This window comes from Bos indicus x Bos taurus, chromosome 7 (genome assembly GCF_003369695.1).
Source record: "Bos indicus x Bos taurus breed Angus x Brahman F1 hybrid chromosome 7, Bos_hybrid_MaternalHap_v2.0, whole genome shotgun sequence".
Lineage (NCBI taxonomy): Eukaryota > Metazoa > Chordata > Mammalia > Artiodactyla > Bovidae > Bos > Bos indicus x Bos taurus.
This window is the reverse complement of record NC_040082.1, coordinates 60,518,170-60,540,989: the sequence shown is the minus strand read 5'-3', so window position 1 is coordinate 60,540,989 and position 22,820 is coordinate 60,518,170. Positions and strand designations below refer to the sequence as shown.

At 50.5% G+C, this 22,820-nt stretch overlaps 1 protein-coding gene across 4 annotated transcripts in view; it reads right to left on the bottom strand.

The window, feature by feature from the left end:
* The window catches only part of SIL1 (SIL1 nucleotide exchange factor), a 256,472-nt gene that overhangs the window by 626 nt on the left and 233,026 nt on the right, over nt 1-22,820 (bottom strand). For all 4 annotated transcript variants that reach the window (XM_027546350.1, XM_027546348.1, XM_027546351.1 and 1 more), the window contains exons 8-9: nt 4,209-4,305; nt 3,613-3,777 (exon numbers count right to left, since the gene is read on the bottom strand). In XM_027546350.1, coding sequence (XP_027402151.1) covers nt 3,613-3,777; nt 4,209-4,305 — 262 coding nt within the window. The remainder of the gene's footprint in view (nt 1-3,612; nt 3,778-4,208; nt 4,306-22,820) is intronic.

Here is a 22,820-nt window from a genome sequence, read left to right as displayed (position 1 = left end):
GTCCCTTCTCTGTCCAGATCCTTGGGCCTCAAAGGCCCTTCAGGGGGAAGGTCAGCTGGATTCACAGCTCCACACATGCTCTCCAGCCCGTCCACATGTCCACCCATCTGTCCATCCATCCACTCATCCAAAAAAAAAAAAAAACTACAGTGTGCCAGGTGCTGGAGAAACCAGGATGGAGACAGGATCCCTGCCCTCAAGCAGCTCGGGATCTGGGGGAGCAGGTCCTACATGTCACGGTGCATTTCGTGTAGCAGGGCGGGGCAGAGGCAGACAGTCTGGGCTCAAATCCTGCTCCACCACTGACAGCTGAATGACCAAACGGCCTTGGGCCGGCACTGAGCCTCCCTGGGACTCACTGTCACCACCCCTCAAGTGGACGAGACGACTAAGCCCCTTCAGGATGGTTGGGAGGACTTAAGAGGACAGCGAACACGCAGTGCCCAGCACACGGAGCCCACCAACGAAGTGAGCTTTACCATCGTCAAATGTCAGCTGTGCCAGCGGCGGCATCACCACCACAACCACGGATCCACTCCCTGAGAGGAGTCGGGTATGGTGGGGAGAGGAAGCTGGCACTTCCCTGAGTCTTGCGAGGCTTGTGGGAGTTGTCTGAGGGGACGAGGGTGGAGGGTTCGCACACATGGAGGGCTGTGACAAGAGGCCTGGGCCCATCTCATGTTTGCAGCCCAGCAGGCTGTTACGGTGGATGGGCACGAGAGCCAGGCTGGGCACAGAACACAGAGCCCTGGGCATCCCTGGCCTCTACGCCAAGGGAAGTCTGGGCAGGAAGTTCCACACATGGCCTGTGTCGGTGATGTGCAGAAACCCAGCTCCAACAGAATGTGGTGGGAACCAATCCTAGCAGGCATTCAGAGGCAGGGAAGGGAACACCTTAGACCTGACAGATTACCACCTCATTTCATTACATAGAGTACTAACCACTGCACGATCACAGCACGCCACCAGGAGTCTACCAACTCACTTCACCCGTCAGAGGAAGGTATGCGGAGACGAAGGAGCAGCAGTGGGCACACTAAACGCACTCTCAGGAAGAAAGAAGGACTCGCTGCCCTAACTCCAGGGGAGAATGGGGCATGCATGACAGGGCAGGCAAGAAGAAAGCCCAGAAAAAGCTCAGGGCCCACAGCAGACCACCTGATGGCTCTGGGGCTCCTCAGAGCCGGCAGAGGAAGCAGGGAAGCAGAGAGGGTCAGCTTTCTGACACAGAAAAGGCTGAGAGGGATGTGGCTGTCGTTTCCTAACCTACTCCCATCCCGCCAGCTCCACCCGCAAAACACCCCAGTCCTGCCAGCTCTGTGCCCTGGGGCCCTGCTCCTCGCTGTGCTTCTCAGTCCCCTGCCTCCCGGGCCCAGCCTGCCCCCTCCAGACCTCACCCCAAACCCTTCACACTGGGCATTTCTGACCATAAAGATAGACTCCCACCCTGGGACGTGGAGGCGCTGCAGGCCCTGCCCCCCGGGCGCTCAGATGCCTCCCCACTGGTGCCCTCACTCCGGCACCTGTCACACTAACCCTCCCCTAGGGCCTGTGCAGGGGCAGCTCGCACTTCCCGGCACCCTCTCACCCAGCACCAACTCCACAGTCAATCTGACTCAACCCTCAGATCTCACTCAGCAACTCTCCTGACTGCCCCAAAGAGTCAGGGCCCTGATGGTAAGCCTCCAGGGCCCACACACTCTAGGAGGGTCTCTGGTAAATGTCTGCCTGGAAGCACCAGGAGGGCAGGGACTGTGGGCCGGGCACGGCACGGGGCAGGCAGACACCCAGGCAACACTTGCGGAAGGGCCCTTCAGCTTCATGGAGGCACAAGAAGATGTGGGTTCATAACCACAGGTAGGCGTCCCAGCTCTGCAGGAGCCCAGATGTCAGGACACAGTTTCTTAGTAGAGGGCCTGCCCAGAGCCAAGGGACAGAAGAAGAAATGCCTGGGGTTTGGCAGACGATGGAAGGGGCAAGGACCAAGGAGCCTGATAATCTGAGAGGTGGGTCCACACTGTCCTGGGAATTCTGAAGTCCAGCCACTACCTCTGCACACCAAAGATGCCCTCAGGGAGCATGGCACCCCTCCACCCTGTCACACCTCTTCCTTTGCGAGCCCTGTACCTATCCCCAGTGTATTCTCTCTGAGAAACCACAGAACAAGACGCCCTGATGGCCTTACACGTAGAGCACACCTGCCATCTGTTCTATTGCTCCAGCTGAAACCCCTCCACCATCTTCCTCCTGCAGACAGACGGCTGTCTTCGTGCTGTTTGCAGAGAAACGCCAGGCCCTCCCTGATCCTCATGGCACCCCAAAGCCTCCAGTCTGGCTCCTGGGCCAGCTGACTCAGAGAGCCTTGGTCAGACTGCCAGAGGCGGCTCCCCTGGGATGAGGCAGTCACAGTGCCCTGTGCCAGGGCTGGGGGCAGCAAAGACACCCAGGACACCAGGGGAAAGTGACAGGGTTCTCCCGGGAAATGCCAACCAATGCACACATCCTTCCCCAGGCTTGCTGGCCTGTTCCCAGGACGTCAACTGTGCCCAGGCCTTATTAACTGGATGTGAGCACCACATGGCTGCCTGCTGTTCTGAGAAATCAGGTTTCTGCAGCCTGGATGGGTGAAGGAAGAGAGAGGGGGAGGGGAGAGAGAGGGAGAGGGACAGCCTGAGAGATGAGACAGGAAAAGAGGCGAGTGCACACAAACAAAAGCCAAGAGGTGGAGAGAAAAGCAGCAACGGACAACCCTGATCCAGCCTGAGGCCTGGGAGAGGGGTGCACAGAGCCGGGAGGCGAGGTGAGGAAGGGGCAGGCCCTCTGTCTCCAGCATGGTCCCCGCGGCTGCCCAGCCCTGCTCCCCTAATCCGAGTCAGCTGTGGGGAGAGTGTGGCCCCTGAGAGGCAACAGAGAAAACCCTGCCAGAGCTCTCTGCAGCAGCTGAACTAAGAAATCAGGCCTGGCTGGTTTTACCCTCTCCTTAATTAAGACACTTTCCAAGCTCACAAAGACCAAAGTAGGCTGGGCACCAAGTCTCCTTGCAGGCAGCAAGCCCCTGGGGCCCTTGATGGCAGCTAGTCTGAGCCCGGCCCAGAGCCAAAGCTCCCAAACCAGAGGAGGCAGCTTCAGGTTTCCAGAATCTTCAGGTTCAGCGTTATTCCAGCCCAGCTCCTCGGTCTCCTGGCTGCTGTGGTGGCTCCAGACACAAGCTGCTCCATCCCACCTGCTCCTGGTTGCCCCCACCCTACGCTTCACCACACATGACCTTTCATTCCATGGAGGGCTGATCCTGGCTGTTCGGGCCTTCGGTCATACTGACCCCTATGCCTGCACACCTGGCCCTGACCACTGCCAGCGTCCCCTCCTCCCTCCCACTCCGTGCAGCTCTCAGGTGTGAGCTCAGCAGTCACCTCCCACAGGACTTCTGCCCTGACATCTCAGAAGTCCTGGGCTCCAAAGCATCGCTGCCCAGCTCCAGGCTGGCACATTTGCTCAGGTCACTCTGCTATGAGGGTGGAGGGACGGACGGAAGATACTGGGGGAGGAGGAGGTCCAATGACCAGAAGCACACACAAAGCAGAGGGCAGGGGTGGCCGGGCCCTGAGTACTCACCTTCTCGGTGACCAGGTCATAGAGCAGGGTGACCACACGCACGGCCAGCACCTCCATGCCCTTCTCCTGGACCAGACTCCTCAGCACCTGCAGCCCCCCCAGCTTCAGGAACTGCTGCTGGGCATAGGGGAAGTGTCGTAACAAGGAGCACAGGGCGAACAGGGCCTGGGGAGAAACAGACCCTGATGGGTGAGGCGCTACAGAAACCAGGCCCTGGGGCAGGCACCTGGAGGAGCCCCAAGTATCCCAGCCCAGCCCCCTTTCTCTCTGGCTCCACCCGCCACCCTTGGGATTAGCTGCACCCCAGGACCCAAGGCTGAGAGAGGAGAGACATCAGACACCTTCAACATCACCCAGTGGACAAACAGAGGCCCAGGGCAGGAGCTGGGGTTCTGAACCTGGGAGCTGAACCCAGGCCTCAGATGCCTCACAGGCTGCCTGGTTGCTTCAGAGAGAGGCCCTCCCCGCCATGCCACCCAGGGATGACCATTCAGGCCCCCAAGGGTTACAAGTACAGTCTGGAGAGGGACCCTCCTCGCCTTCTAGGTTTCACAGGTGTGCTGAGGTCTGAACAAGAAAAAAGGGCAGAAACACACCTTCTTCTTTGTAGTGAGAGGCTGCTCTGTGGCCAGAATGACCAGCAGTTTCTGCAGGGCTCCCCCCTCAATGGCCTCCACCTGGACCTTTGGGTTGCTGTGGGGGAAGAACAAGAGAGCATGATTTTGCACCTACTCACCAACTTGGGGGCATGCCCAGCCCAGGTAAGGGGGCTGCTGCCACAGCGGCCATCCCTGGTGAAGAACAAAGGGGGGTTCCCACTCTGGACAGGCTAGGACTTAGCTGGGCAAACAAAACAAAATGACGCGGGTCCATCTGGGTACAGTGGCCACAGCCCAGGCGACAGGGCCCAGGGCCCCAGGCCAGTGTCCACTCCACATCAGCCAACAGGCTGGCATGATCTGGGGATGGAAGTCCCATTTTAAGATCCCACTGTGCTCAACGTGCTCCTTCAGGGTCCCTCCAATGGAAAGCCTTCCTCCACGCTCCTTGAGGCAGCCATACCTGCTCCCCCGCTGCCTCCAGGATCCCAGGAGCATCACGCTCTGGGGAAACACTAAAGGAGTGTGGAGCTGCAAGGTGTCTTCCGCCCCCTCCCCTCCCGGGTGGCGCACACAGACAGAGCATGGGGAGGAAGGCAGGCAGAGAGAACAGGATCCAGGGAGCCTCTGGTCCTGGGGAGATCCCGACACAGGACCAACCCAGCTGCCCCTGCTGCTCTCTCCACTCTGTGCCTGTCCCTGCAGCCCAGTGCAGGCTCTGCCAAGGCGAAGGCCCCAGCAACAGGGGGGAGGGAGCTGACACGTGGACAACCGTGACTGCATCAAGCAGCAAACAGGCAGCAACGCAACACTCCAAACCCAGGGCTGCCCCTGGGACTCCAGGCCCCATTCTGGGCTGGAGAAAAGAGTGAGGATGAGCTTCAAACAAACATTTCAGGCAAAGCCCTCCCGGATGAAAGGATGGGCGCCTGAAGGGTGAGACCTCCCCTGGGGCAGGGTGCCAGACAGGGACATGCTGGGAATCATTTGCTTTCTAAGACCAAACTGGTGATGAATTACGGTTGAGAGCCAAGTGCAGGGGCCTGTGTAGTCAGGCCCTCGAGGAAGACTGAGATGCTTTCACCAGCAGCTTATAAGGTCTTGAGAAAGGTGGCAGGCAAGTGAAAGCCAGAGACCAGCAGCAAGGGGATGGAGTAGGGGCTGGCCCCGAGGTGAGACGCAAGCACACAGGCGGCCCCCACTCTCTTCCGGGCTCTGGCCACCAAAAAGTAGACTGGAAACCCAAAAAGCACCTGTTTCTCCAAACCCCCACCTCGGCAGGGGGCCCTCACAGCATGGGGAGAATAAGGCAGGATGCTCAAGATACAGACAAATCACAGAGACGATTCCTGGTCCAAAACCCAGAGAAAGGGGAGGCAGACAAGAAGAGAGAGCAGGCGGCTCAGAGGAGAGGCCCTGGCCGGACAGTACGGTCACGGGGCCCAGTGAGTGCCTGACAGCCCACCCTCTACTCCTGCCAGGCAGCAGCCTCAAAGCTTGGTGCAGACCGAGCGCACAGGGCCAATTTTCCTGCTGTAAAATGGGAGAAGCCCGCACCCCGCTGCATCTCCTCTGCAGAAAGGACACGAGGGTGGGTGCCGGCCTCTCCCACTGCAACTTCACTCATGTCTGAACAGCCGTCTGGAGAAGAGGGCTGGGGTCCCCGGGGAGGAAGGCTGACAGCTCCTCTCCAGACAGGCAGGTGGGCGCTGATGCCGGGAGTCTGGCACTGAGCCTCTCCCCTACCCCCTGCTCCCCCAACTTGAGACAGGCAGCTGCTTCATCAAAGGGTGAGCTAATTAGGGCTGTCTCTGCCATCATGTGTCTGAGGAACGCTCACCCGGAACAGGCAGGGTCTAGGAAAAGAAGTCAACCACGCTGAGAAAATTCATACAAACGTCAGATGCAGTCTCCCAAGGAAGAGGGGGCTAGGAGGCCCAACATCGCATCGGCCTCAGGGAACAGCACAGAGGAGCCCCGTCCCCAGTGGGCCCCAGAGCGGCACAGACAAGCTCCTTCAAAGACGGCATGTGAAACCTTGTTCTCATCTACAGATCTGCTGAGAACAAGACCCAGAGAGGCAACACAGCTCAGGAGCAGAGGGGCCCCCAGGGAAGCCCAGCCTGAGCGGCCCTGGAGCGCCTCCCTGTCACCAGCCTGGGCAGTGCTGGGGGAGGGGAGAGACACGAAGAAGACTGGTCTCTGCCCACCCAGGTCTCAGCTGGTAGAAGGGGAGAGAAGACCCAAACCCCAGAGGGAACCAAAGCACAAACAGTAAAAAACAGACTACCAGCGGCCAAGGGGTGGGCACGTAGTCTGTGGGCAAATCCCTAGGATCCTCCAGAGGAAGAATAAGCCAGTGGGAGTAAACAAAGAATGCCCAAAGCTAAGAAGAGACATGGCTTCCCAGTATTTCTGTCCACAGAAGCCTGATGTGGGGTAGAAAGGGCCGCACAGCACTGTGCCAGGGAAGATCTAGAGGAAGGCACAGGCCAGGCAGTTAGTTGCTCAGAGATGCCCCACGTGCAGAACAGATCCTCGCGGACACTCAGCCTCTTTGCTGCTGCTCCACACTGACAAGCCAGGCTCCACACGCAGGAGAGACGCCACACCACCATATTCCACTTACAGGGTGCAGAGCGAATAAGTGAATGGCTACGTAACTTTAGGCCCTGCCAGGTGGCTCTGAACCTACGGTCTGTGGGGCTTCAGAGAAAGAATAGGAAAGTCTGGTCTGGAAGAGCCAGCAAGGCTGCCCGAAAGAAGCAAGACTGCTGGAGACTGGGAGGTCAGGTGGGGAAGACGGTCTGTGGACCAGAAGACCAGCATGTGCTCAGGGAACAACATGAGCACGTCCAGAGAGGCTAGGAGACCATTCAGTGGAGGCTGCCCTGAAGAACCATCGAGAATGGGGCTGAGAGGTGCAGCTGACCCCTGACACAAAGGCAGGTCAGGCTTTGACCGAGCAGGGGAGACACAGGACCCATAACCTGCCCAGTAAGTGGAACTTGCTCCTGCTTCTCTTTCCTCGACACTTGCAAGGCAAATTGGGGAGTTGGAAACGTGCCTCCAGGGCACGCAGACGAGAGAGAGGGCCCAGGAGGAGGGCCCGTGTCAGGACAGTGACCCGGGGTGGGAGAGGACCTGGAGGGACACTCTGAGGCAGGCCAGCCCACCCCTCGCAGGTCAGGCTGGCGCTGTGGTGCGCTGTGTGTATCTGCCCAGCATCCTTTCTCCTCACCAGGCTCTGAAATCCTTTCTTCCCTTCCTCCTGTGACTGACTCTCCCACTCCCTGTGGTCCTGATGGGTAAGGGCCTGCGGCCCAGCACTGCTTCATCATGTTCCCCCTTCACCAGGCCCTCAGTGGGCTGCTGAGGATGGGCCATCAGAGCCCTTCAGTCTTTGATTCTGGAGTCAGGACACAGAAGTTTCTTCTCCACAAGGCAGACAGTGTGCTGCAAGCCAGGGGTACCTACAGCCAAGAGCAGCCAGGTTCGTCCCGACCCCTTTAAATGGAGGAAAGCCCATCCACAGTAGGAAAGAATAGAGCTCAAACACAGAAGTACACCAGTGAGAAAAAGGGAAAGCCTCGGGCCTCCTGCCACTTGACAGAATCACTTTCATGAGGTATTCAGTCTACTCTTTCCCACCTGCAGCACAGTCCTGAAGACCTGCATGAGTAGAGTAGGACCATTGGCCAAATGTGGGCCTGTGGCCGAGTGTGGCCTTGGCAGCCCTGGGCCTACACCTTGACCAGCTTGAATGAGAGAACCCACATAACTCTAGGCCCTACCCCAGGGCTCAGGGCTTCAGTGGTTCCATGGACATGCCAGAGACTCCATACAAAACCCTTCTGAAAACAGCCTTCTAGTGCTGTCCAGTCAAGGGGCTGAGGAAACACAGCCGGAGGGTGGAAAAGACCAATCTCGTATTTCTAGATGTCACGCAGTCCATCCATCAGGGACAGTGGAAAAGGGCTTCTCTTGAGCAGTCAGCCCTGGAAGGGCTGACACCAACCTGCTCTCAGAGAACCTCTCCCCGAGACCTCAGCCTTGGGCTCTGAATGCTCTCTGCTATGTTCTGGGGGAAGAAGTGCCCCATACAGAGCAGAGTGAGGTCTATAGCATGTGCAAGGGGCAGGGCCCGGAGATTACTCAGCGAGAATCCTGTCAACAATGCCTGATAGCCTTGGGTGAGTCCCTTTGCTTCAGAGTCTTCACCTGGGAGACAGAGCTAAAACTACCTTGAGTTAAAGACAGAAAAGCCAGTGAGCACCAAAATGCTAGCCAATACACTGTGACTGGGAGATTACAATCAGTGCATCTGCTGTACACGTTTTGCGGCCAGACCATATCCTCGAGAACACAGCTTCTCCTCGGCCCAGAGGCCCAGGCACACGTATGCTGGTCTCAGCTCCTCCCAGTCCACAGACTCAGGATCAGAGCCACAGCCACAGAGCCTGGGGGCGGGCATGGGGGTGAGGGTGTCTTGCCGGCCAGACGATGGGTGTCCTGACAACTGAGGCTTTGAGTGAGTAAAAGGGCAGGGGCCTGGCATGTCTCTCAGCGACATCAGTGGCGCTGGTGTGCTCAAAGTCAACAGAAGGATATTAAGGACGTAGCTCGTCTCCCATGAGATAAATGAGAATAAACCTTGTTCAGGGCTAAGCCGGCTGGGCTGAATAAACACCATTAGCACTTGGATTACTGGGATGTTCACAATCAGCAGGCGAGTCAGCTGTCTGAGTGCAGAGGGACAGTAGCAGCTGCTCCTCGGTAAATCTTGGCGTTGGGGGGAGGGGGCACTGCAGAAACGGAAAAAGACTGCATTTGCAGAAACCAAATAATTTGGGTTGGGGTGACTGATGTGGGAACCTGCCAAGGGTCAGAGGTCATGTTTTAGCTAACCAGGCTGAGCAAGTGTCAGGGGGTGTTGAGGGGTGGTGGAGCTGATCTCAGGGTGGGCAGCCAGGCCTGGCCACGGGGGCTCAGGACAACGCTGCTCACTTTAGAGGCAGGCAGCGCCTTTTCCCTCCGGGGCACTCAGGACCCAGCTACATAATATTCAAGGGAACATGGCACCCTTGTTCCAAAACTGAGGGCTTTCAAGATGGGGAGAGCAGAGCAGTAAGTCAAGCACAGGCCCTCTACCTTGTGGGGTCCTCTGCGATGCACGGGGGCCGTGGAGCAGGCACTGCTGGCAGCGGGGGCGTGTGCCCAGAAACAGGAAATGCACAGAATCTGCTCACCCAGCATGCTCATGGGTGAATCAGAACAGTAAGGGCTAAAAAGGGAGTCTGAATCAGTAGAAAAGGAGAAAAACAGAAAGGGAGAGAACAGGAAATACGGACTGGGTTGATGGCTTCAGTGGGGGCTGAGGAGATTCTAAGGTGAGACCCCTGGCGTAGAGCCTGTGTGGTCCAGAGTCCCAGCCCAAACCGAGATGTCAGGCCTGTTCACAGCATGCTGGGGACACAGAGGGTATGTGCTTTCTCATGAGTCCCTGCAATATTTCTAGGTAGGACAATCATTACTCCTTCTGTCTTAATAACAGAAGACAAAGGTGTCACTGTTCTGAAATGCTCTCTGAGAAGATGCTGTGCAGTGGGGAAAGGGGGAAACCTCAGGCTCAATCGTTTGTGATCCTGCCTGATGACGCTGTGTATGCTCAGAGAAAGAAAGGTCCTTTCTCTGACAGCCTCAGACAGTGAGTGGCCCTGGGTCACCTGTGAACACAAGAACCTGCAGGATGTGTACTCCCGAAACAGGCTCATTAAAGATCTATACTAGCCTACCATCTAGGGATTAATGTGGTTAAGCAATCAATTAATCAATCAAGACATGGACAGTTACCAACTTAGGGAAAAAAAAAAAAAAACAACACATACAACTCTTCCACATGAAAATGAAGCTGCCAGGAGAAATAAAGACACTGAAGCCTGTAATGAGCTTCAAACCATGTAACTGTGGTGGGAACCACACTGGGCCTCTTAGAAGTTCCATCTGGACATTGAAGAAAAGAAGGGAGTGTCACAGGACCCATTCAAATACAGTCCCCAAACAGCTGCCAGTCACAGAAGCCAGTGTAGGATGCCCACAGTTCTCCACAATGATACAGCTCACAGGAGCATCTCCAGAACACCTTTCCAGACACACACACAGAATGACAACCTGCCCACCCTGGGAGAGACAAAGGGGACTCAGAGGAAGGGGCGCTGAAGAATCTTCTTGACATCTGGGAGCTCACAGCGCTGCCTCACAGTCCTCTGGGGCATTCCCTGCCCCACCCTTAAATCATTGCAGCACCACCCTTATGGCAGAAAGTGAAGAGGAACTAAAAAGCCTCTTGATGAAGGTGAAAGAGGAGAGTGAAAAAGTTGGCTTAAAACTCAGCATTCAGAAAACGAAGATCATGGAATCTGGTCCCATCACTTCATAGGAAATAGATGGGGAAACAGTGTCAGACTTTATTTTTGGGGGCTCCAAAATCACTGCAGATGGTGACTACAGCCATGAAATTAAAAGACGCTTACTCCTTGGAAGAAAAGTTATGACCAACCTAGACAGCATATTGAAAAGCAGACACATTACTTTGCCAACAAAAGTCCATCTAGTCAAGGCTATGGTTTTTGCAGTGGATGTGAGAGTTGGACTGTGAAGAAAGCTGAGCGCCGAAGAATTGATGCTTTTGAACTGTGGTGTTGGAGAAGACTCTTGAGGGTCCCTTGGACTGCAAGGAGATCCAACCAGTCCATTCTGAAGGAGATCAGCCCTGGGATTTCTTTGGAAGGAATGATGCTAAAGCTGAAACTCCAGTATTTTGGCCACCTCATGCGAAGAGTTGACTCATTGGAAAAGACTCTGATGCTGGGAGGGATTGGGGGCAGGAGGAGAAGCGGACGACAGAGGATGAGATGGCTGGATGGCATCACTGACTCGATGGACGTGAGTCTGAGTGAACTCCGGGAGTTGGTGATGGACAGGGAGGCCTGGCGTGCTGCGATTCATGGGGTCGCAAAAAGTCGGACACGACTGAGTGACTGAACTGAACTGATGTGGGAGCTAAGTTGCTCAATAGTGTCTGACTCTGAGACCCCATGGACTGTAGCCCACTAGGCTCCTCTGTCCATGGGATTCCCCAGGCAAGAATATGGGAGTGGCTTGCCATGCCCTCCTCCAGGGGATCTTCCCCACCCAGGTATCAAACCTGCACCTCTCGTCTCCTGCACTGGCTGCTGGTTTTTGTTTTTTCTTTTTTTTTTTTTTTTACCACTAGTGCCACCTGGGAAGTCCAAATCATTTCAGACTGGGCACTAAAAAACTACTATAGAGGGATTTCTCTGGTAGTCCAGTGGCTAAGAGTCCATGATCCCAGTGCAGAGGGCCTGGGTTCAATCCCTGGTCAGGAAGCTAGATTCCACAGGCCGCATCTGAAGAGCCCACCTGCCTCGGCTAAAACCTAGTGCAGCCAAATAAATAAAAATTTTACAATACCATCGAAAATTATACAGAAAAATAACAGAAAAGGGGCAAAATGAAAAAAGACTTCCATCAAGAGTCACAAATTACTACCATTTTACCACATTTTCTATATATATATTTACACATTTTTCCTGCGATCTGAAGCCCCTTTACCCCAAATGTAACACGTATTTCCTAAGAACATAACCACAGTAATCAAAATGAGGAAATTAACATGATGCATGATCTACAGATATTCAGATTTTCCCAACTGTCTCCAAAATATCCTTTATTAGGAAAATAATTTTAGTTCAAGGTCCAACCCAGGCCTTACATTATGAATTGAGAAGCATGTCTCCACATCTCCTTTAACTGTGAGATAGCCTTCCTTGGTCTGTCTTTGTCTTCTTTCATGATGGTGACAGTTTGGAAGTACACAGGCCAGTTGTAAAATGTCCCTCAGCCTGAAGCTGATATGTTTTCCTGGTTAGACTGAGGTAGTGCATGTTAGCAGGAATGACACAAAAGCAACGTCTTATCTTTCTCAGTGCCTCATATGAGGCAGCACGTGACGTCATTCAGGCTCAAGAGTGGCTGGGTTCACTTTGATTACTTCATCACGGTGCTACCTGCCAGATTTCTCCACTATAAAGATACTACTTGTCCCTTCAAAATTGACATGTATTTTGCGGGGAGATTCTTTGAGATATGAAGACAACCTGTTCCTCATCAAACTTTCATCCATTAGTTCTGGAATTCAATAATAATTTTTAATTAAAATAATTAATCCTCTGCCCCAAGGCCATCTGTTCCTAAAATCTAAGGCCATATCCAAGTTTTTGGTAGTAGTATCACAAAACTGACTCACATTGGGCCTACCTAGGTTGAATCCCTGAAGGCTGTTCCTATCACCCTCTGATGAGGCAAGGGTTCCCCAACATGGCCCTGAATACAAGCAGAGCAGGTAAAAAGCCAGTTATAAATGGTAGGGGTGGACTGACACCATATACTTGTTCCTGCATGGTAAGATTAAAAAAACACAAAACAATGAATGTGGGTTATTTATAAAATTAAAAATTTAGTAACAGCAAAATTTAAAATGTCACTTTGCTATGTGTTTGGACAAACACTTCTGAAATGCAGGTTCCCTCTTTGTCTACAACATTGAGTCTTAACTTGTAGGCTGGTAAATTTTTCTAAAAAAGACATCAGAGTTAGGAGGCAGCATGGGAATCTTCTGGGGTGCTGACAGAGTTCCATTTCTTGACTCAGGTGGTAGTTACATGGGTATATTCACTTTTAAAAAGTCATCAAGTGGTACACGTAAGATGAATGTACTATTTTAGAAGGAAGAGAAGGAGGAAGGAAGGGATATGAAGCCTTAAATCAGTCTATTTTCATGGAACCCACACGAACTCCAAGAGATCATCTCTCTTTAGAAATGCTCATAAATGAGGGCTCAAAACTTGCCCTGTTATTCTGAAAAGCAAAACAGTTACCATGTCTGCTTACTCCTCTCTCAGTGATGCTTAAACATCCATATGTGCACAGTCTCATGATGATATCCATGAGCTTTCATTTGATTTTTCAGACCTTAATTAATTTTAAGAAGCCAGTGGCTCTTCTCCCTCCTTCCTCAGGTTCTTCCTAACCATGTTTGCTTTACTCTTTCTGACAGGAGGGCCATTCTCCTTAAAGAGAAGTGAAGAGGTAAAACAGAAGGACGGCAACGAGCCCTCTGCCACCTGCGACACCGAGTCTCCTGGCTGGGCAGGCGGCCCAGCGTCCTCCCTGCTTCCTCACTCCGAACACCAACGGCTCAGCAGGTCCTGTGCTCTCAGCACCCAGTCCTGACAGTGCTCCCGGAGATCTACACCTTTCGTTCTGTTTGTTCCTGGTTACAGGCCCCTTTATCATCTCTCAGACAAAGCGCAACACTAACAACTCCCCAAGTGGCCTTATTGGTCTGAATAGGTGTCTCCTCTCTGTTCCTTGCAGTAATCACTTGTGACTGCACTAAGCACATTTCATTGTTCAGACTATGAGTCAGCCTTCCCTTCAAAGCCCTTGCCCAAATATATCTACATTTCCTTGGACCTTCTAAAATCTGCTTTCCCTCAAACTCAGAGTTCTGTATTTCCCTTGGTTTCTCTGAACATGGCCACTTTGTACTAAAGTTTCCAACACCTTCACTTCACCAAACAAATCATTCATGATGCTCAGAATACCATTTCAGTGAAGCCGTTTTTCTCAACCTTCTGAGGGATAAAACTATCAGAAAAGTGAGTTAAGAATTAAAGCAATTCAAAAATTGATGAGATTCTTGTTTTTTGCAGGAGGAGGTATTTCCAAGGGTCCAGATATATAAAGACCCATAGCACCACACCAACTTGCTTCTGCACCAAGTTTTATTATCTCAATGCAAAAACCCTCTCCCACTCTAAGGGTAAATAGCTGACATCCCAGCATGTTTTTTGGTGATCTAAGAGCCAGTGATCTGGACTTTCGTCTTATCAAAAAGCTCAAACTCAAAAAGCAAATACTGAGTAAAAGCTGCTCTGGAGTCAGAGAGACCCAAGTTCAAGTTCTAGTTCCAGCACTGTCAAGCTGTGTGGTTGCAACATGTTACTAAACCTCTTCAGACCTCAGTTTCTTCATCTATAAAATAGGAATTAGTAATATTTATCTCATGAGATTGCTGTGGGTATGAAGTATGATAATATATAAAGAGATTAGCACACTTCCTGGCAAATACCAAGCATTCAAATAACAGTTTTAATCATGATATATTGTACTTTAATGAAAATTACTGTTCTTACCTTTCTGCTAAGAAAGGCAGAGTGCCTGGATTTTCAGGCTTCTCAGAAGTGGGAGGGGCTACCTGTGGTACAGGACAAAGAAGAAGGTAATACCTCCCACTGAGGAGCCTTGGATTCTCATTCCCAGCTCCTCCGGCTAGACAGACAAGGCCAGTACAGGAAGAATTCATGGGGGAGAAGTGTAATTAACAAACTAGAGGAGAAACAGGGAGGAAGGATCAAAGAAGCTAATTAGAACCGGCTAAAGGGAGGCCCTGCTTATTTAACTTATATGCAGAGTACATCCAGAGAAACGCTGGACTGGAAGAAGCACAAGCTGGAATCAAGATTGCCAGGAGAAATATCAATGACCTCAGATATGCAGATGACACCACCCTTATGGCAGAAAGTGAAGAAGAACTAAAGAGCCTCTTGATGAAAATCAAAGAGGAGAGTGAAAAAGTTGGCTTAAAACTCAACATTCAGAAAACGAAGATCATGGTATCCAGTCCCATCACTTCATGGCAAATAGATGGGGAAACAGTGGCTGACTTTATTTTTCTGGACTCCAAAATCACTGCAGATGGTGATTGCAGCCATGAAATTAAAAGATTCTTACTCCTTGGAAGGAAAGTTATGACCAACCTAGATGGCATATTCAAAAGCAGAGACATTACTTTGCCAACAAAGGTCCATCTAGTCAAGTCTATGGTTTTTCCAGTAGTCATGTATGGATGTGAGAGTTGGACTATAAAGAAAGCTGAGTGCCGAAGAATTGATGCTTTTGAACTGTGTGGTATTGGAGAAGACTCTTGAGAGTCCCTTAGACTGCACAGAGATCCAACCAGTCCATCTTGAAGGAAATCAGTCCTGGCTGCTCTTTGGAAGGACTGATGTTGAAGCTGAAACTCCAGTACTTTGGCCACCTGATGCAAAGAGCTGACTCATTTGAAAAGACCCTGATGCTGGGAAAGATTGAGGGCAGGAGGAGAAGAGGATGACAGAGGATGCGATGGTTGGATGGCATCACCGACTTGATGGACATGGGTTTGGGTAAACTCTGGGAGTTGGTGATGGACAGGGAGGCCTGGTGTGCTATGGTTCATGGGGTCGCAAAGAGTTGGACACAACTGAGCAACTGAACTAAACTGAAAGGGAGGCCACAGAGTGGGGAACATGGAAGAGAGAGAGCTAAAGGGAAATTATCTGTGGCCCTATAAATATTCAACAAATGTCTCCCATAATTGTCTCAGTCTGAGGGAAGTGGGATCAACAAAGTTAAACAGAAGGAAATTTAGGCTTAATCATATGGGAAGTTTTCACAGTGAGATTTATCAAGTCTATTAGAGAACCCAGAGTGGGTGTGAGATGGGTCTATACCAGCTCCCCTAAGTGCTAAAGGCTGACAAGAGCAGACAAGTTGGTCTGGCATGGTATGAGCACCCCAGGAAGACCACTGGCCATCCTTGTTCCAAGGTGCAGGCAATACACCTTCTCAACAGGCCTTTAGTGGCTCAGGAGGCATTTTCTTACTTCAATTCTGCTCTCAAGAGTTCTGAGACATGTGCTGGGAAATCACTCACCTTTCCTCCCAACCACCTCATCTCCTCAATCAGAGCCAATGGAATTAAGCAAAGCCTATCTTGCTTTTGCCACACAACTGCAGAAATGTTTATGAATGAGCCATCTCTCAATAGTAAAACGAAAGGCAACGATCGTGGGATGGTCTATAGCAGAAAATGACAACACTGAAATGCTTCATTTCCAGGATTTGGAAGTCGTATAGACTACAAATCTCTCTGCTGTGCAACATACATAACAAGTCCCCAAAATATCCTTTGTTTGCTGAGGTTCTGCTTAGATATTTAAGGTTTCTGACAGTTTAAATATGGTGAACAATATAGTGAACCACCCAAATATTTTGCATTATTGGTATTTGGAAAGATCTTTGTGAACAATTAGTTCCAGCTCCAAGAGGCAAGAACAGCCTCAAGAGAGGCAAGGCTCCTCCTGGTTTTCCATGGGGGTGGATCAACATGGCCTCCTTGGCCAGCTCTATTTCATATGGCCAATCTCATGGCTTGAGTGACTGTGGGATCATGCACCCCAGCCACTTCTGTCCACTTTCTCCTCTGTAACAGAGGAAAAAACTGGATGGAGTGGGCCTGCAGACTCCCTGGCCAGGCTCAGGGCTCAGCAGGTCTCCTCCAGGTTAAGAAAGACACAGAGCTTCCCTGATGCAGGAACAAACTGGGAGGACTAGTCTTGCCCAAAGCCTTTGTGCCTGTTTGACCAGATACTGAAATGGGAACCTAAGAGGAAAGTAAAGACTTCCCATTCTGTGGAGATCTTTAAACACTGGAGAACAGCCCCAATTACCCAGAGCTTCCAGAGACAGAATGATGGATGGTTTCGTTTGTGAGCATGCTATTTGTCTGAGGCTCTTTGTCCAGTCAGCTGGTCGACAAATCTTGACTGGGCCCAGAGTGCACAGGGTCCTCAGCTAAGCATCTTGGGGCCAAAGCGAAGAATGAAAATAGTTCCTGCCCCTAATTAGACAAAATTAACAGCTGACAGAAACATTCAGAGCGGGACTCTATTAACTTTGCAAGACGGGGGCTTCAATATTAAGTGTACTGTAATCTGAAAAATGGAGGGCTTGACCAGGAAGATACCCTAGAATGACCTCAGCAAGAGCAAAAGCCTCAGCTCAGAGGAGAAAGGCTAAAAGTCTGCATGTATTTATTACCCAATGAATTCAGATAAAAATCTACTTTTTTTGTTTTCTTCAAAGAAAATGTTAAGAATCATCTTCCACAGACCCTTTAAACTCTTTTACTAATAAGTCACTAAAAAGGCCTTCTGTTAGAAGCATTCTAACGACAACGAAAAAGTTACACTCATAAAATAGTTAACGTCAAAATGTAAATGGTTTGTTTAAGATTCAGCAATTGTTGCTGAATCAAACACAGAATCTCTATGGCTTGGGAAATAGCAAGGGAAACAAAAGGCTTGACAATTTAGTGCTCATTAAAGCCTGTCTGGCTGAATTTCAGATTGCAACTTAAAGGAAAAAAACATTAAACCGGTTCAAGTGTGAACTGACATATGCACAGCAGTTTTCAGCTGCCTGCAAATGGGGCAAGGACACAATCTGGAGTGTGACTTTTACACACCAAGGGTGTGGGTGAGTGTGATCCCACGTCCAGGTACAGGGGTAGAGTCAGAGATGAGCAGAATCCCAGAAAAAATGCACTGGGATGAGAGCCCAGACTCCCATTGGGCTTCAGTTCATTCAGCACAGTGGAACAGCTCAAGCCCAGTTAGCTCTTTCCTGCAGGAAGGCTAAGGGGCTTACGGACAGCCAAGTGCTAGGCTGGGGATCATTTTTGCTTGGGAGAAATGGGAAAGCCTAAGTTTTCTGCACTTCCTCTCTTCCTGGCCTGGCATGTCAGCCACAGTGGGACTTCTGTCTCGATAAATCTAATTGACTTTGTGACCCCTACTGGCCTCAACTCTGGTCTTAAGAGATAGTTCTTTTTGGTACATTTGTGGGGTGCTGAGCAGAACCTTTGTCTAAATTCTCCTGCTCACTGGGCAATAGAAGTGCTTAAAATCTTACCATCTGGGGTTTGTTTCTTTGAGTCTTAAAGGTCCTCTATTAAAATGCCACTGTCCCAATCATGTGCAAGTAGGGTGACCACATAATTTATTGTCCAAACTGGGACATTTTTAAGAGTGAAAAGAAGCACTATTAATTACTGCACTGGGAAAAGAGGCATAAACAGAACATATGGTCACCCTCTGTATAAGGTTTTGTGTTAAATTCTATGAATATACAAAGGTGAATTAAAAAAAAAAAAACAAAAACCTTCCATTGTCCTGGACACTAAGCTGAGGAGCAAAGAATACTGAGAACAGAACAAGGCTAGGTACCTACAGGAGAGGGAAAATGACACCCCAGAGGGAAACATCATGCTAGAATACAAGGAGGTAACTTCACAAAACTTTATAAAGACCATGGGCTCAGGAGCCCATGACCTGAACTGGAATCTTGGACCTTTCTACTTAATTGTAATTAAACTATCTTTGCCCAAACTTCTTCATCTGTAAAGTAAGGATTGTTTCATTGGGAGGATTAAACGAGGTATCCAATGTAACAGTGCCTGGCACATACTATTCGACAGGTTGAATACTATTAGCATCATCAGGACCAGCCCTCTACTTAAAACATGCCCCCGTCAGAAGGTGGAGAGAGGAGTCAGGAGACAGGAAACACTGCAAGGGTAGACTGGGCTTTCCCTCCTAACAAACTAACCTGTGAAGGGCCACTGCAGGGCTGAGCTGCAACTGCAGCAGCTCCTGAGGAGTGCTGATGACTTTGCGTTCCTGGTCTCAGACTCCACACGCAGCTACCACTCCACCCAACTCCAAGAGGCACATGCCATCCACCGTTCCCTCAGAGCAGACCACAGAGAGGAGGACCTTTCTAAACTGACTGAGCTCTGTCCTGACTGCCTGAGGCAAATACTGAGTAGTGGTACATTCTCCTAGGCCTCTGTGACAGCAGAAATGCAAAAAATAAGGGCAGCCCCTCACAGTCATTAGGAGAATAGATTCTGGGGTTCCAACACTTAACAACAATTAAATGCTTTTCAAATATTAAGTCACATAATTGTCACTACAACTCTATGGGGCAAACATTATTATTACCCCCTTTTACAAATTAATAAACTGAGTCAGGGAAAGTTAAGTAGCTTTTTTCTCAAGGTCACATAGCTAATAAGTGGCTGAGGCCTGAAACCTCAAGAACAGGAGCCAAGAGACATGGATTCCACTGGAGTTACACCACACACTATCAAAAGTCCTGAACTTATATGAACTTTACTTCTATTATTTGTCAAGAAGCTGAGTTACTTAACCAAGGGGTCTGTTTTTCAGGATCAAACAATACAGGGTGATTGAAAGCACTGTAAAAGTGTTTAAAACATTATGCTGCCACTGCCAACATCTGCTATCGTTTAGTTTTGGAGAGCTGGACCAGTTTGGAGAAGGAATCTGGTCCCTCACTATTCTCCCTTCCATATGACCCTGGACACTCTGGCTCAAGGTAAAGCAGGAATTATACTAATACCATGGTTTTCAAAGTGTGGTCTCTGGACCAGCAGTACCAGCAACACCTGGGAACAAGGGTAAAGTAAAAATTCTCAGGCCCCAACCCAAACTTCGTGAGTCAGAAACTTTGGGGATGGGACCTGGAAATCTGTATTTTAACAAGTCTTACTAGTGCTGATGCCTGATTGCGTCTCAGAACAACTACACTGGAATGTCCCTGGAGAGATGACAGGCTGGGCTCTATCCAGCCCTGGCCAGGAGAAGCTTGCTTCAGGGGCCTGTGGCAGAGCCCAGCTTCTGCAAGAAGACCCAGGCCCCAAGGGCCACTGCCAAGAAGATGAAAAGCTCCCAATAAAACCCAGACCTACATGGCCACACTGATCAAAATACAATAAAGAAGAAAGTGAGAAATCTGACAAAAGGAAAACACAGCTTCGGTGGGGTACAAAATACAACAATCTTCTGTGGGAGATGAGAAGCATAAAAGGCATGTTAGATGTTCAAAGAACCAAATGTCGAAACGACAAAAAATATGAGAACAAAGACAAAATGCGGACATCAATACCACATGGGCCTCAGTCTAATGACGGCAGCAGCAGGAGACACCAGTCCCCCCAGACTACAGCTTGCTCTTCCCCACCCCCAACATGACAGTCTATATCAATAGTCTTGAAGAAAAAAAAAAAAAAAAAAAATACCAGCAATTAGTCACTGAATCTTGCTTGCTGGAATGAAGAAAAGCAGAGGCTCTGGTGAGAAAAGCTTGGCTAAGAAGGCCATGCAGACTGGGGGCGGTAGCAAGATCATTAAGGGAGAAGGCCTGTGGGGTGTTCCTGGCAGTCTTTGATGCCTGCCAAGTCTTAACCTGGAAGGGAAAATGGAGGGCCTGGCCATGAGGCTATAATGAGCTCCAAACCGGGCCTGCATCCAGAAGGCCTTTTATATGGGCTTGGGCCAGAGGCGGGGGGTTGGGAGGCCTCAACCACTGTAGCAGGCCCAGCCCTGGGCTGTGGGTACCTTGGAGGATGAGGCAGTAGAACACACAGCCTCTGACCCAAGTGTCTCCACACAGAAAGCCTATCTGGCCACACACATGTGCCCCCAAGGAATTAGGGAAGCACCCTCAGGGTTTCCATTCGGGAACCCGCTGAAAACGAGCCCATGTGAAAACAAAAACTGACTTGCTCCCACAATGAATTTCTCAACTCAAATGTGCAACCATCACCACTGCCTCTCTGCCTGGAGTGTCCTCCCCCAAACACTCCCCATCCCTGCCCCCAGCTTCATCAGGCTAGTCCTTATTCCTCCATGTCTCTCTCCAACCGTTTCCTCAGAGAAGCCCTCAGTGACCACCTCCCACACAGGGCCCCTGCTATGCATTCCTGGGACCCCTTCACTCAACAGACTTGGTCAAAGTCTGTCTCCCCTACTAAATCGTCACCACCCTCAAGGACACGGACTATGCCTTCCTGCCTATTCACCTGTAACCTCACTCTAGATGGTCTAGCCCAATGGCTGGTACTCAATGAGCAGCAGCTGCCTAAAAGGATAAGGCCGGCTTGGTGTTACTCCCCTGCTGGGACACTGAGGCCTGGGTGGTCCAGCCCTATAACTAGGTATGTGGATGGGTTGGACACACGACCTCCCTCCCATTATGAGCAGCTTACCCACTGCAAGGGCTCACACAAGGCAGACCCTAGTTAATATTCTCAGTTTTTGCCTTCTCTGCCCTTCCTCCTCCAGTTTGACTCCTAAATCAACTTCCTGTGTGTCCCCACCATGATTTCCCAACTGCTTGAGAAAAAGGACAGAGCAGAGGTGTTCAATGACCCCTGGCATACCCCTTCTGGGAGTATCTATATTTGTCCCCAAAGAGAGGTAATGGATGTATTTAAAAAATCAAGACATTAATTCCCAACAGTATTAAAAATTTTTAGGCAGCAGGAAAAGAATTAAAAAAAAAAAAAACAATCTGGGGGCCAGGATCCTTCACTTGGTTCCTGAAATTAGTCTCCAGTAGGTAACTTCCACTTGTGCTGTGTCTGAGATCAGTCCTGACTCGCTCTTAATGCCAGGCACCACTTGCCAGCCATGGCGGGGCAGTCACAGACATGTCCGCAGGTGGGCACTGTCACCTCCTTCCTGGTCGACCTCACCTGGCTGACCTTGACAACAGCACTCTGGCTAAAGATCAGGGACTTAGGCTACAACTTCTTCTTTCTTTCTTAGCACCCTAATACCAATCCAGCCTTCCAAACCAAAGTCAGGTCAGCATGGCCTTGTAGGTGGCTTCTTGGCCATGCTCCTCCCTCTGAACTACTCCAAACTCCACCAACCTCTGCTTCACCTAAGAGCCACCCACAGGTCGGTTCTGCTGGGGCCCTAACAGACTGACATGCTGGGGATCCACTGAGAAGGTGGCACAGAGCCACACAGGGGAGCATGAACACTGGAAGAGGGCAAGGTCAAGTTAACAAATATCATACAATGAGAAAGAATTGCGTGAACTGCAGTGGCATAATGTAGCATAACAGATGGATAATTAGATTTATTCTAAGAGCTGTAAAAGTAAGTAATTAAATAAAAATATGGAACAATGAATCTGCCACAGAGAGACACCTAACAGCCTCACGAGGTCCCCGCAGCTGGCACAAGCAGCCTGGGAAAGAAGCAGTGGGCAAGGAACCTCTAACACTGCCCTGATGTTTTAGGGACAATAAATTCAGCATCAGCTCAAGCTGGGCACCAGAGGACAGCCCAGTTTCAGAGGGACATAATCAGATTTGCAGTCTCAAACAGCACTGCGCCATGGGAATATGGTTCCCTCTCTACATATGGAAGACAGGAGCCTGCGGTAGACTGATCAACTCCCCACCACTGGCATGTTTGGCAAGGCCCCTGCAAAGCAAGACTGACAGTTTGTATTTATCTCTGCAGAAGCAGAGGAAGGAGATGAAAAATACATGCATGGATGACAAGATTAACTGACACCAAGAGGCAAGCTGGGAGACCCAAGCTCAGGTCTCCACCCTTCTCCCACAGGTTGGCAGCAGATGGAGAGGGTGCTGCTACTCAGGGAAGAAACAGGAAGTGAGTGCCCAACATGTATGAAGCAAGTTTTCTGTATGGGGTCCCAGCCATGAAGCAGCTTCCCTGGACACGATACTGGCTATTTGGAAGCAGAGAGTTAGATCAGTTGGAAGCTGTTTGCTATTAGTCAGGACTCTCTTTGAGG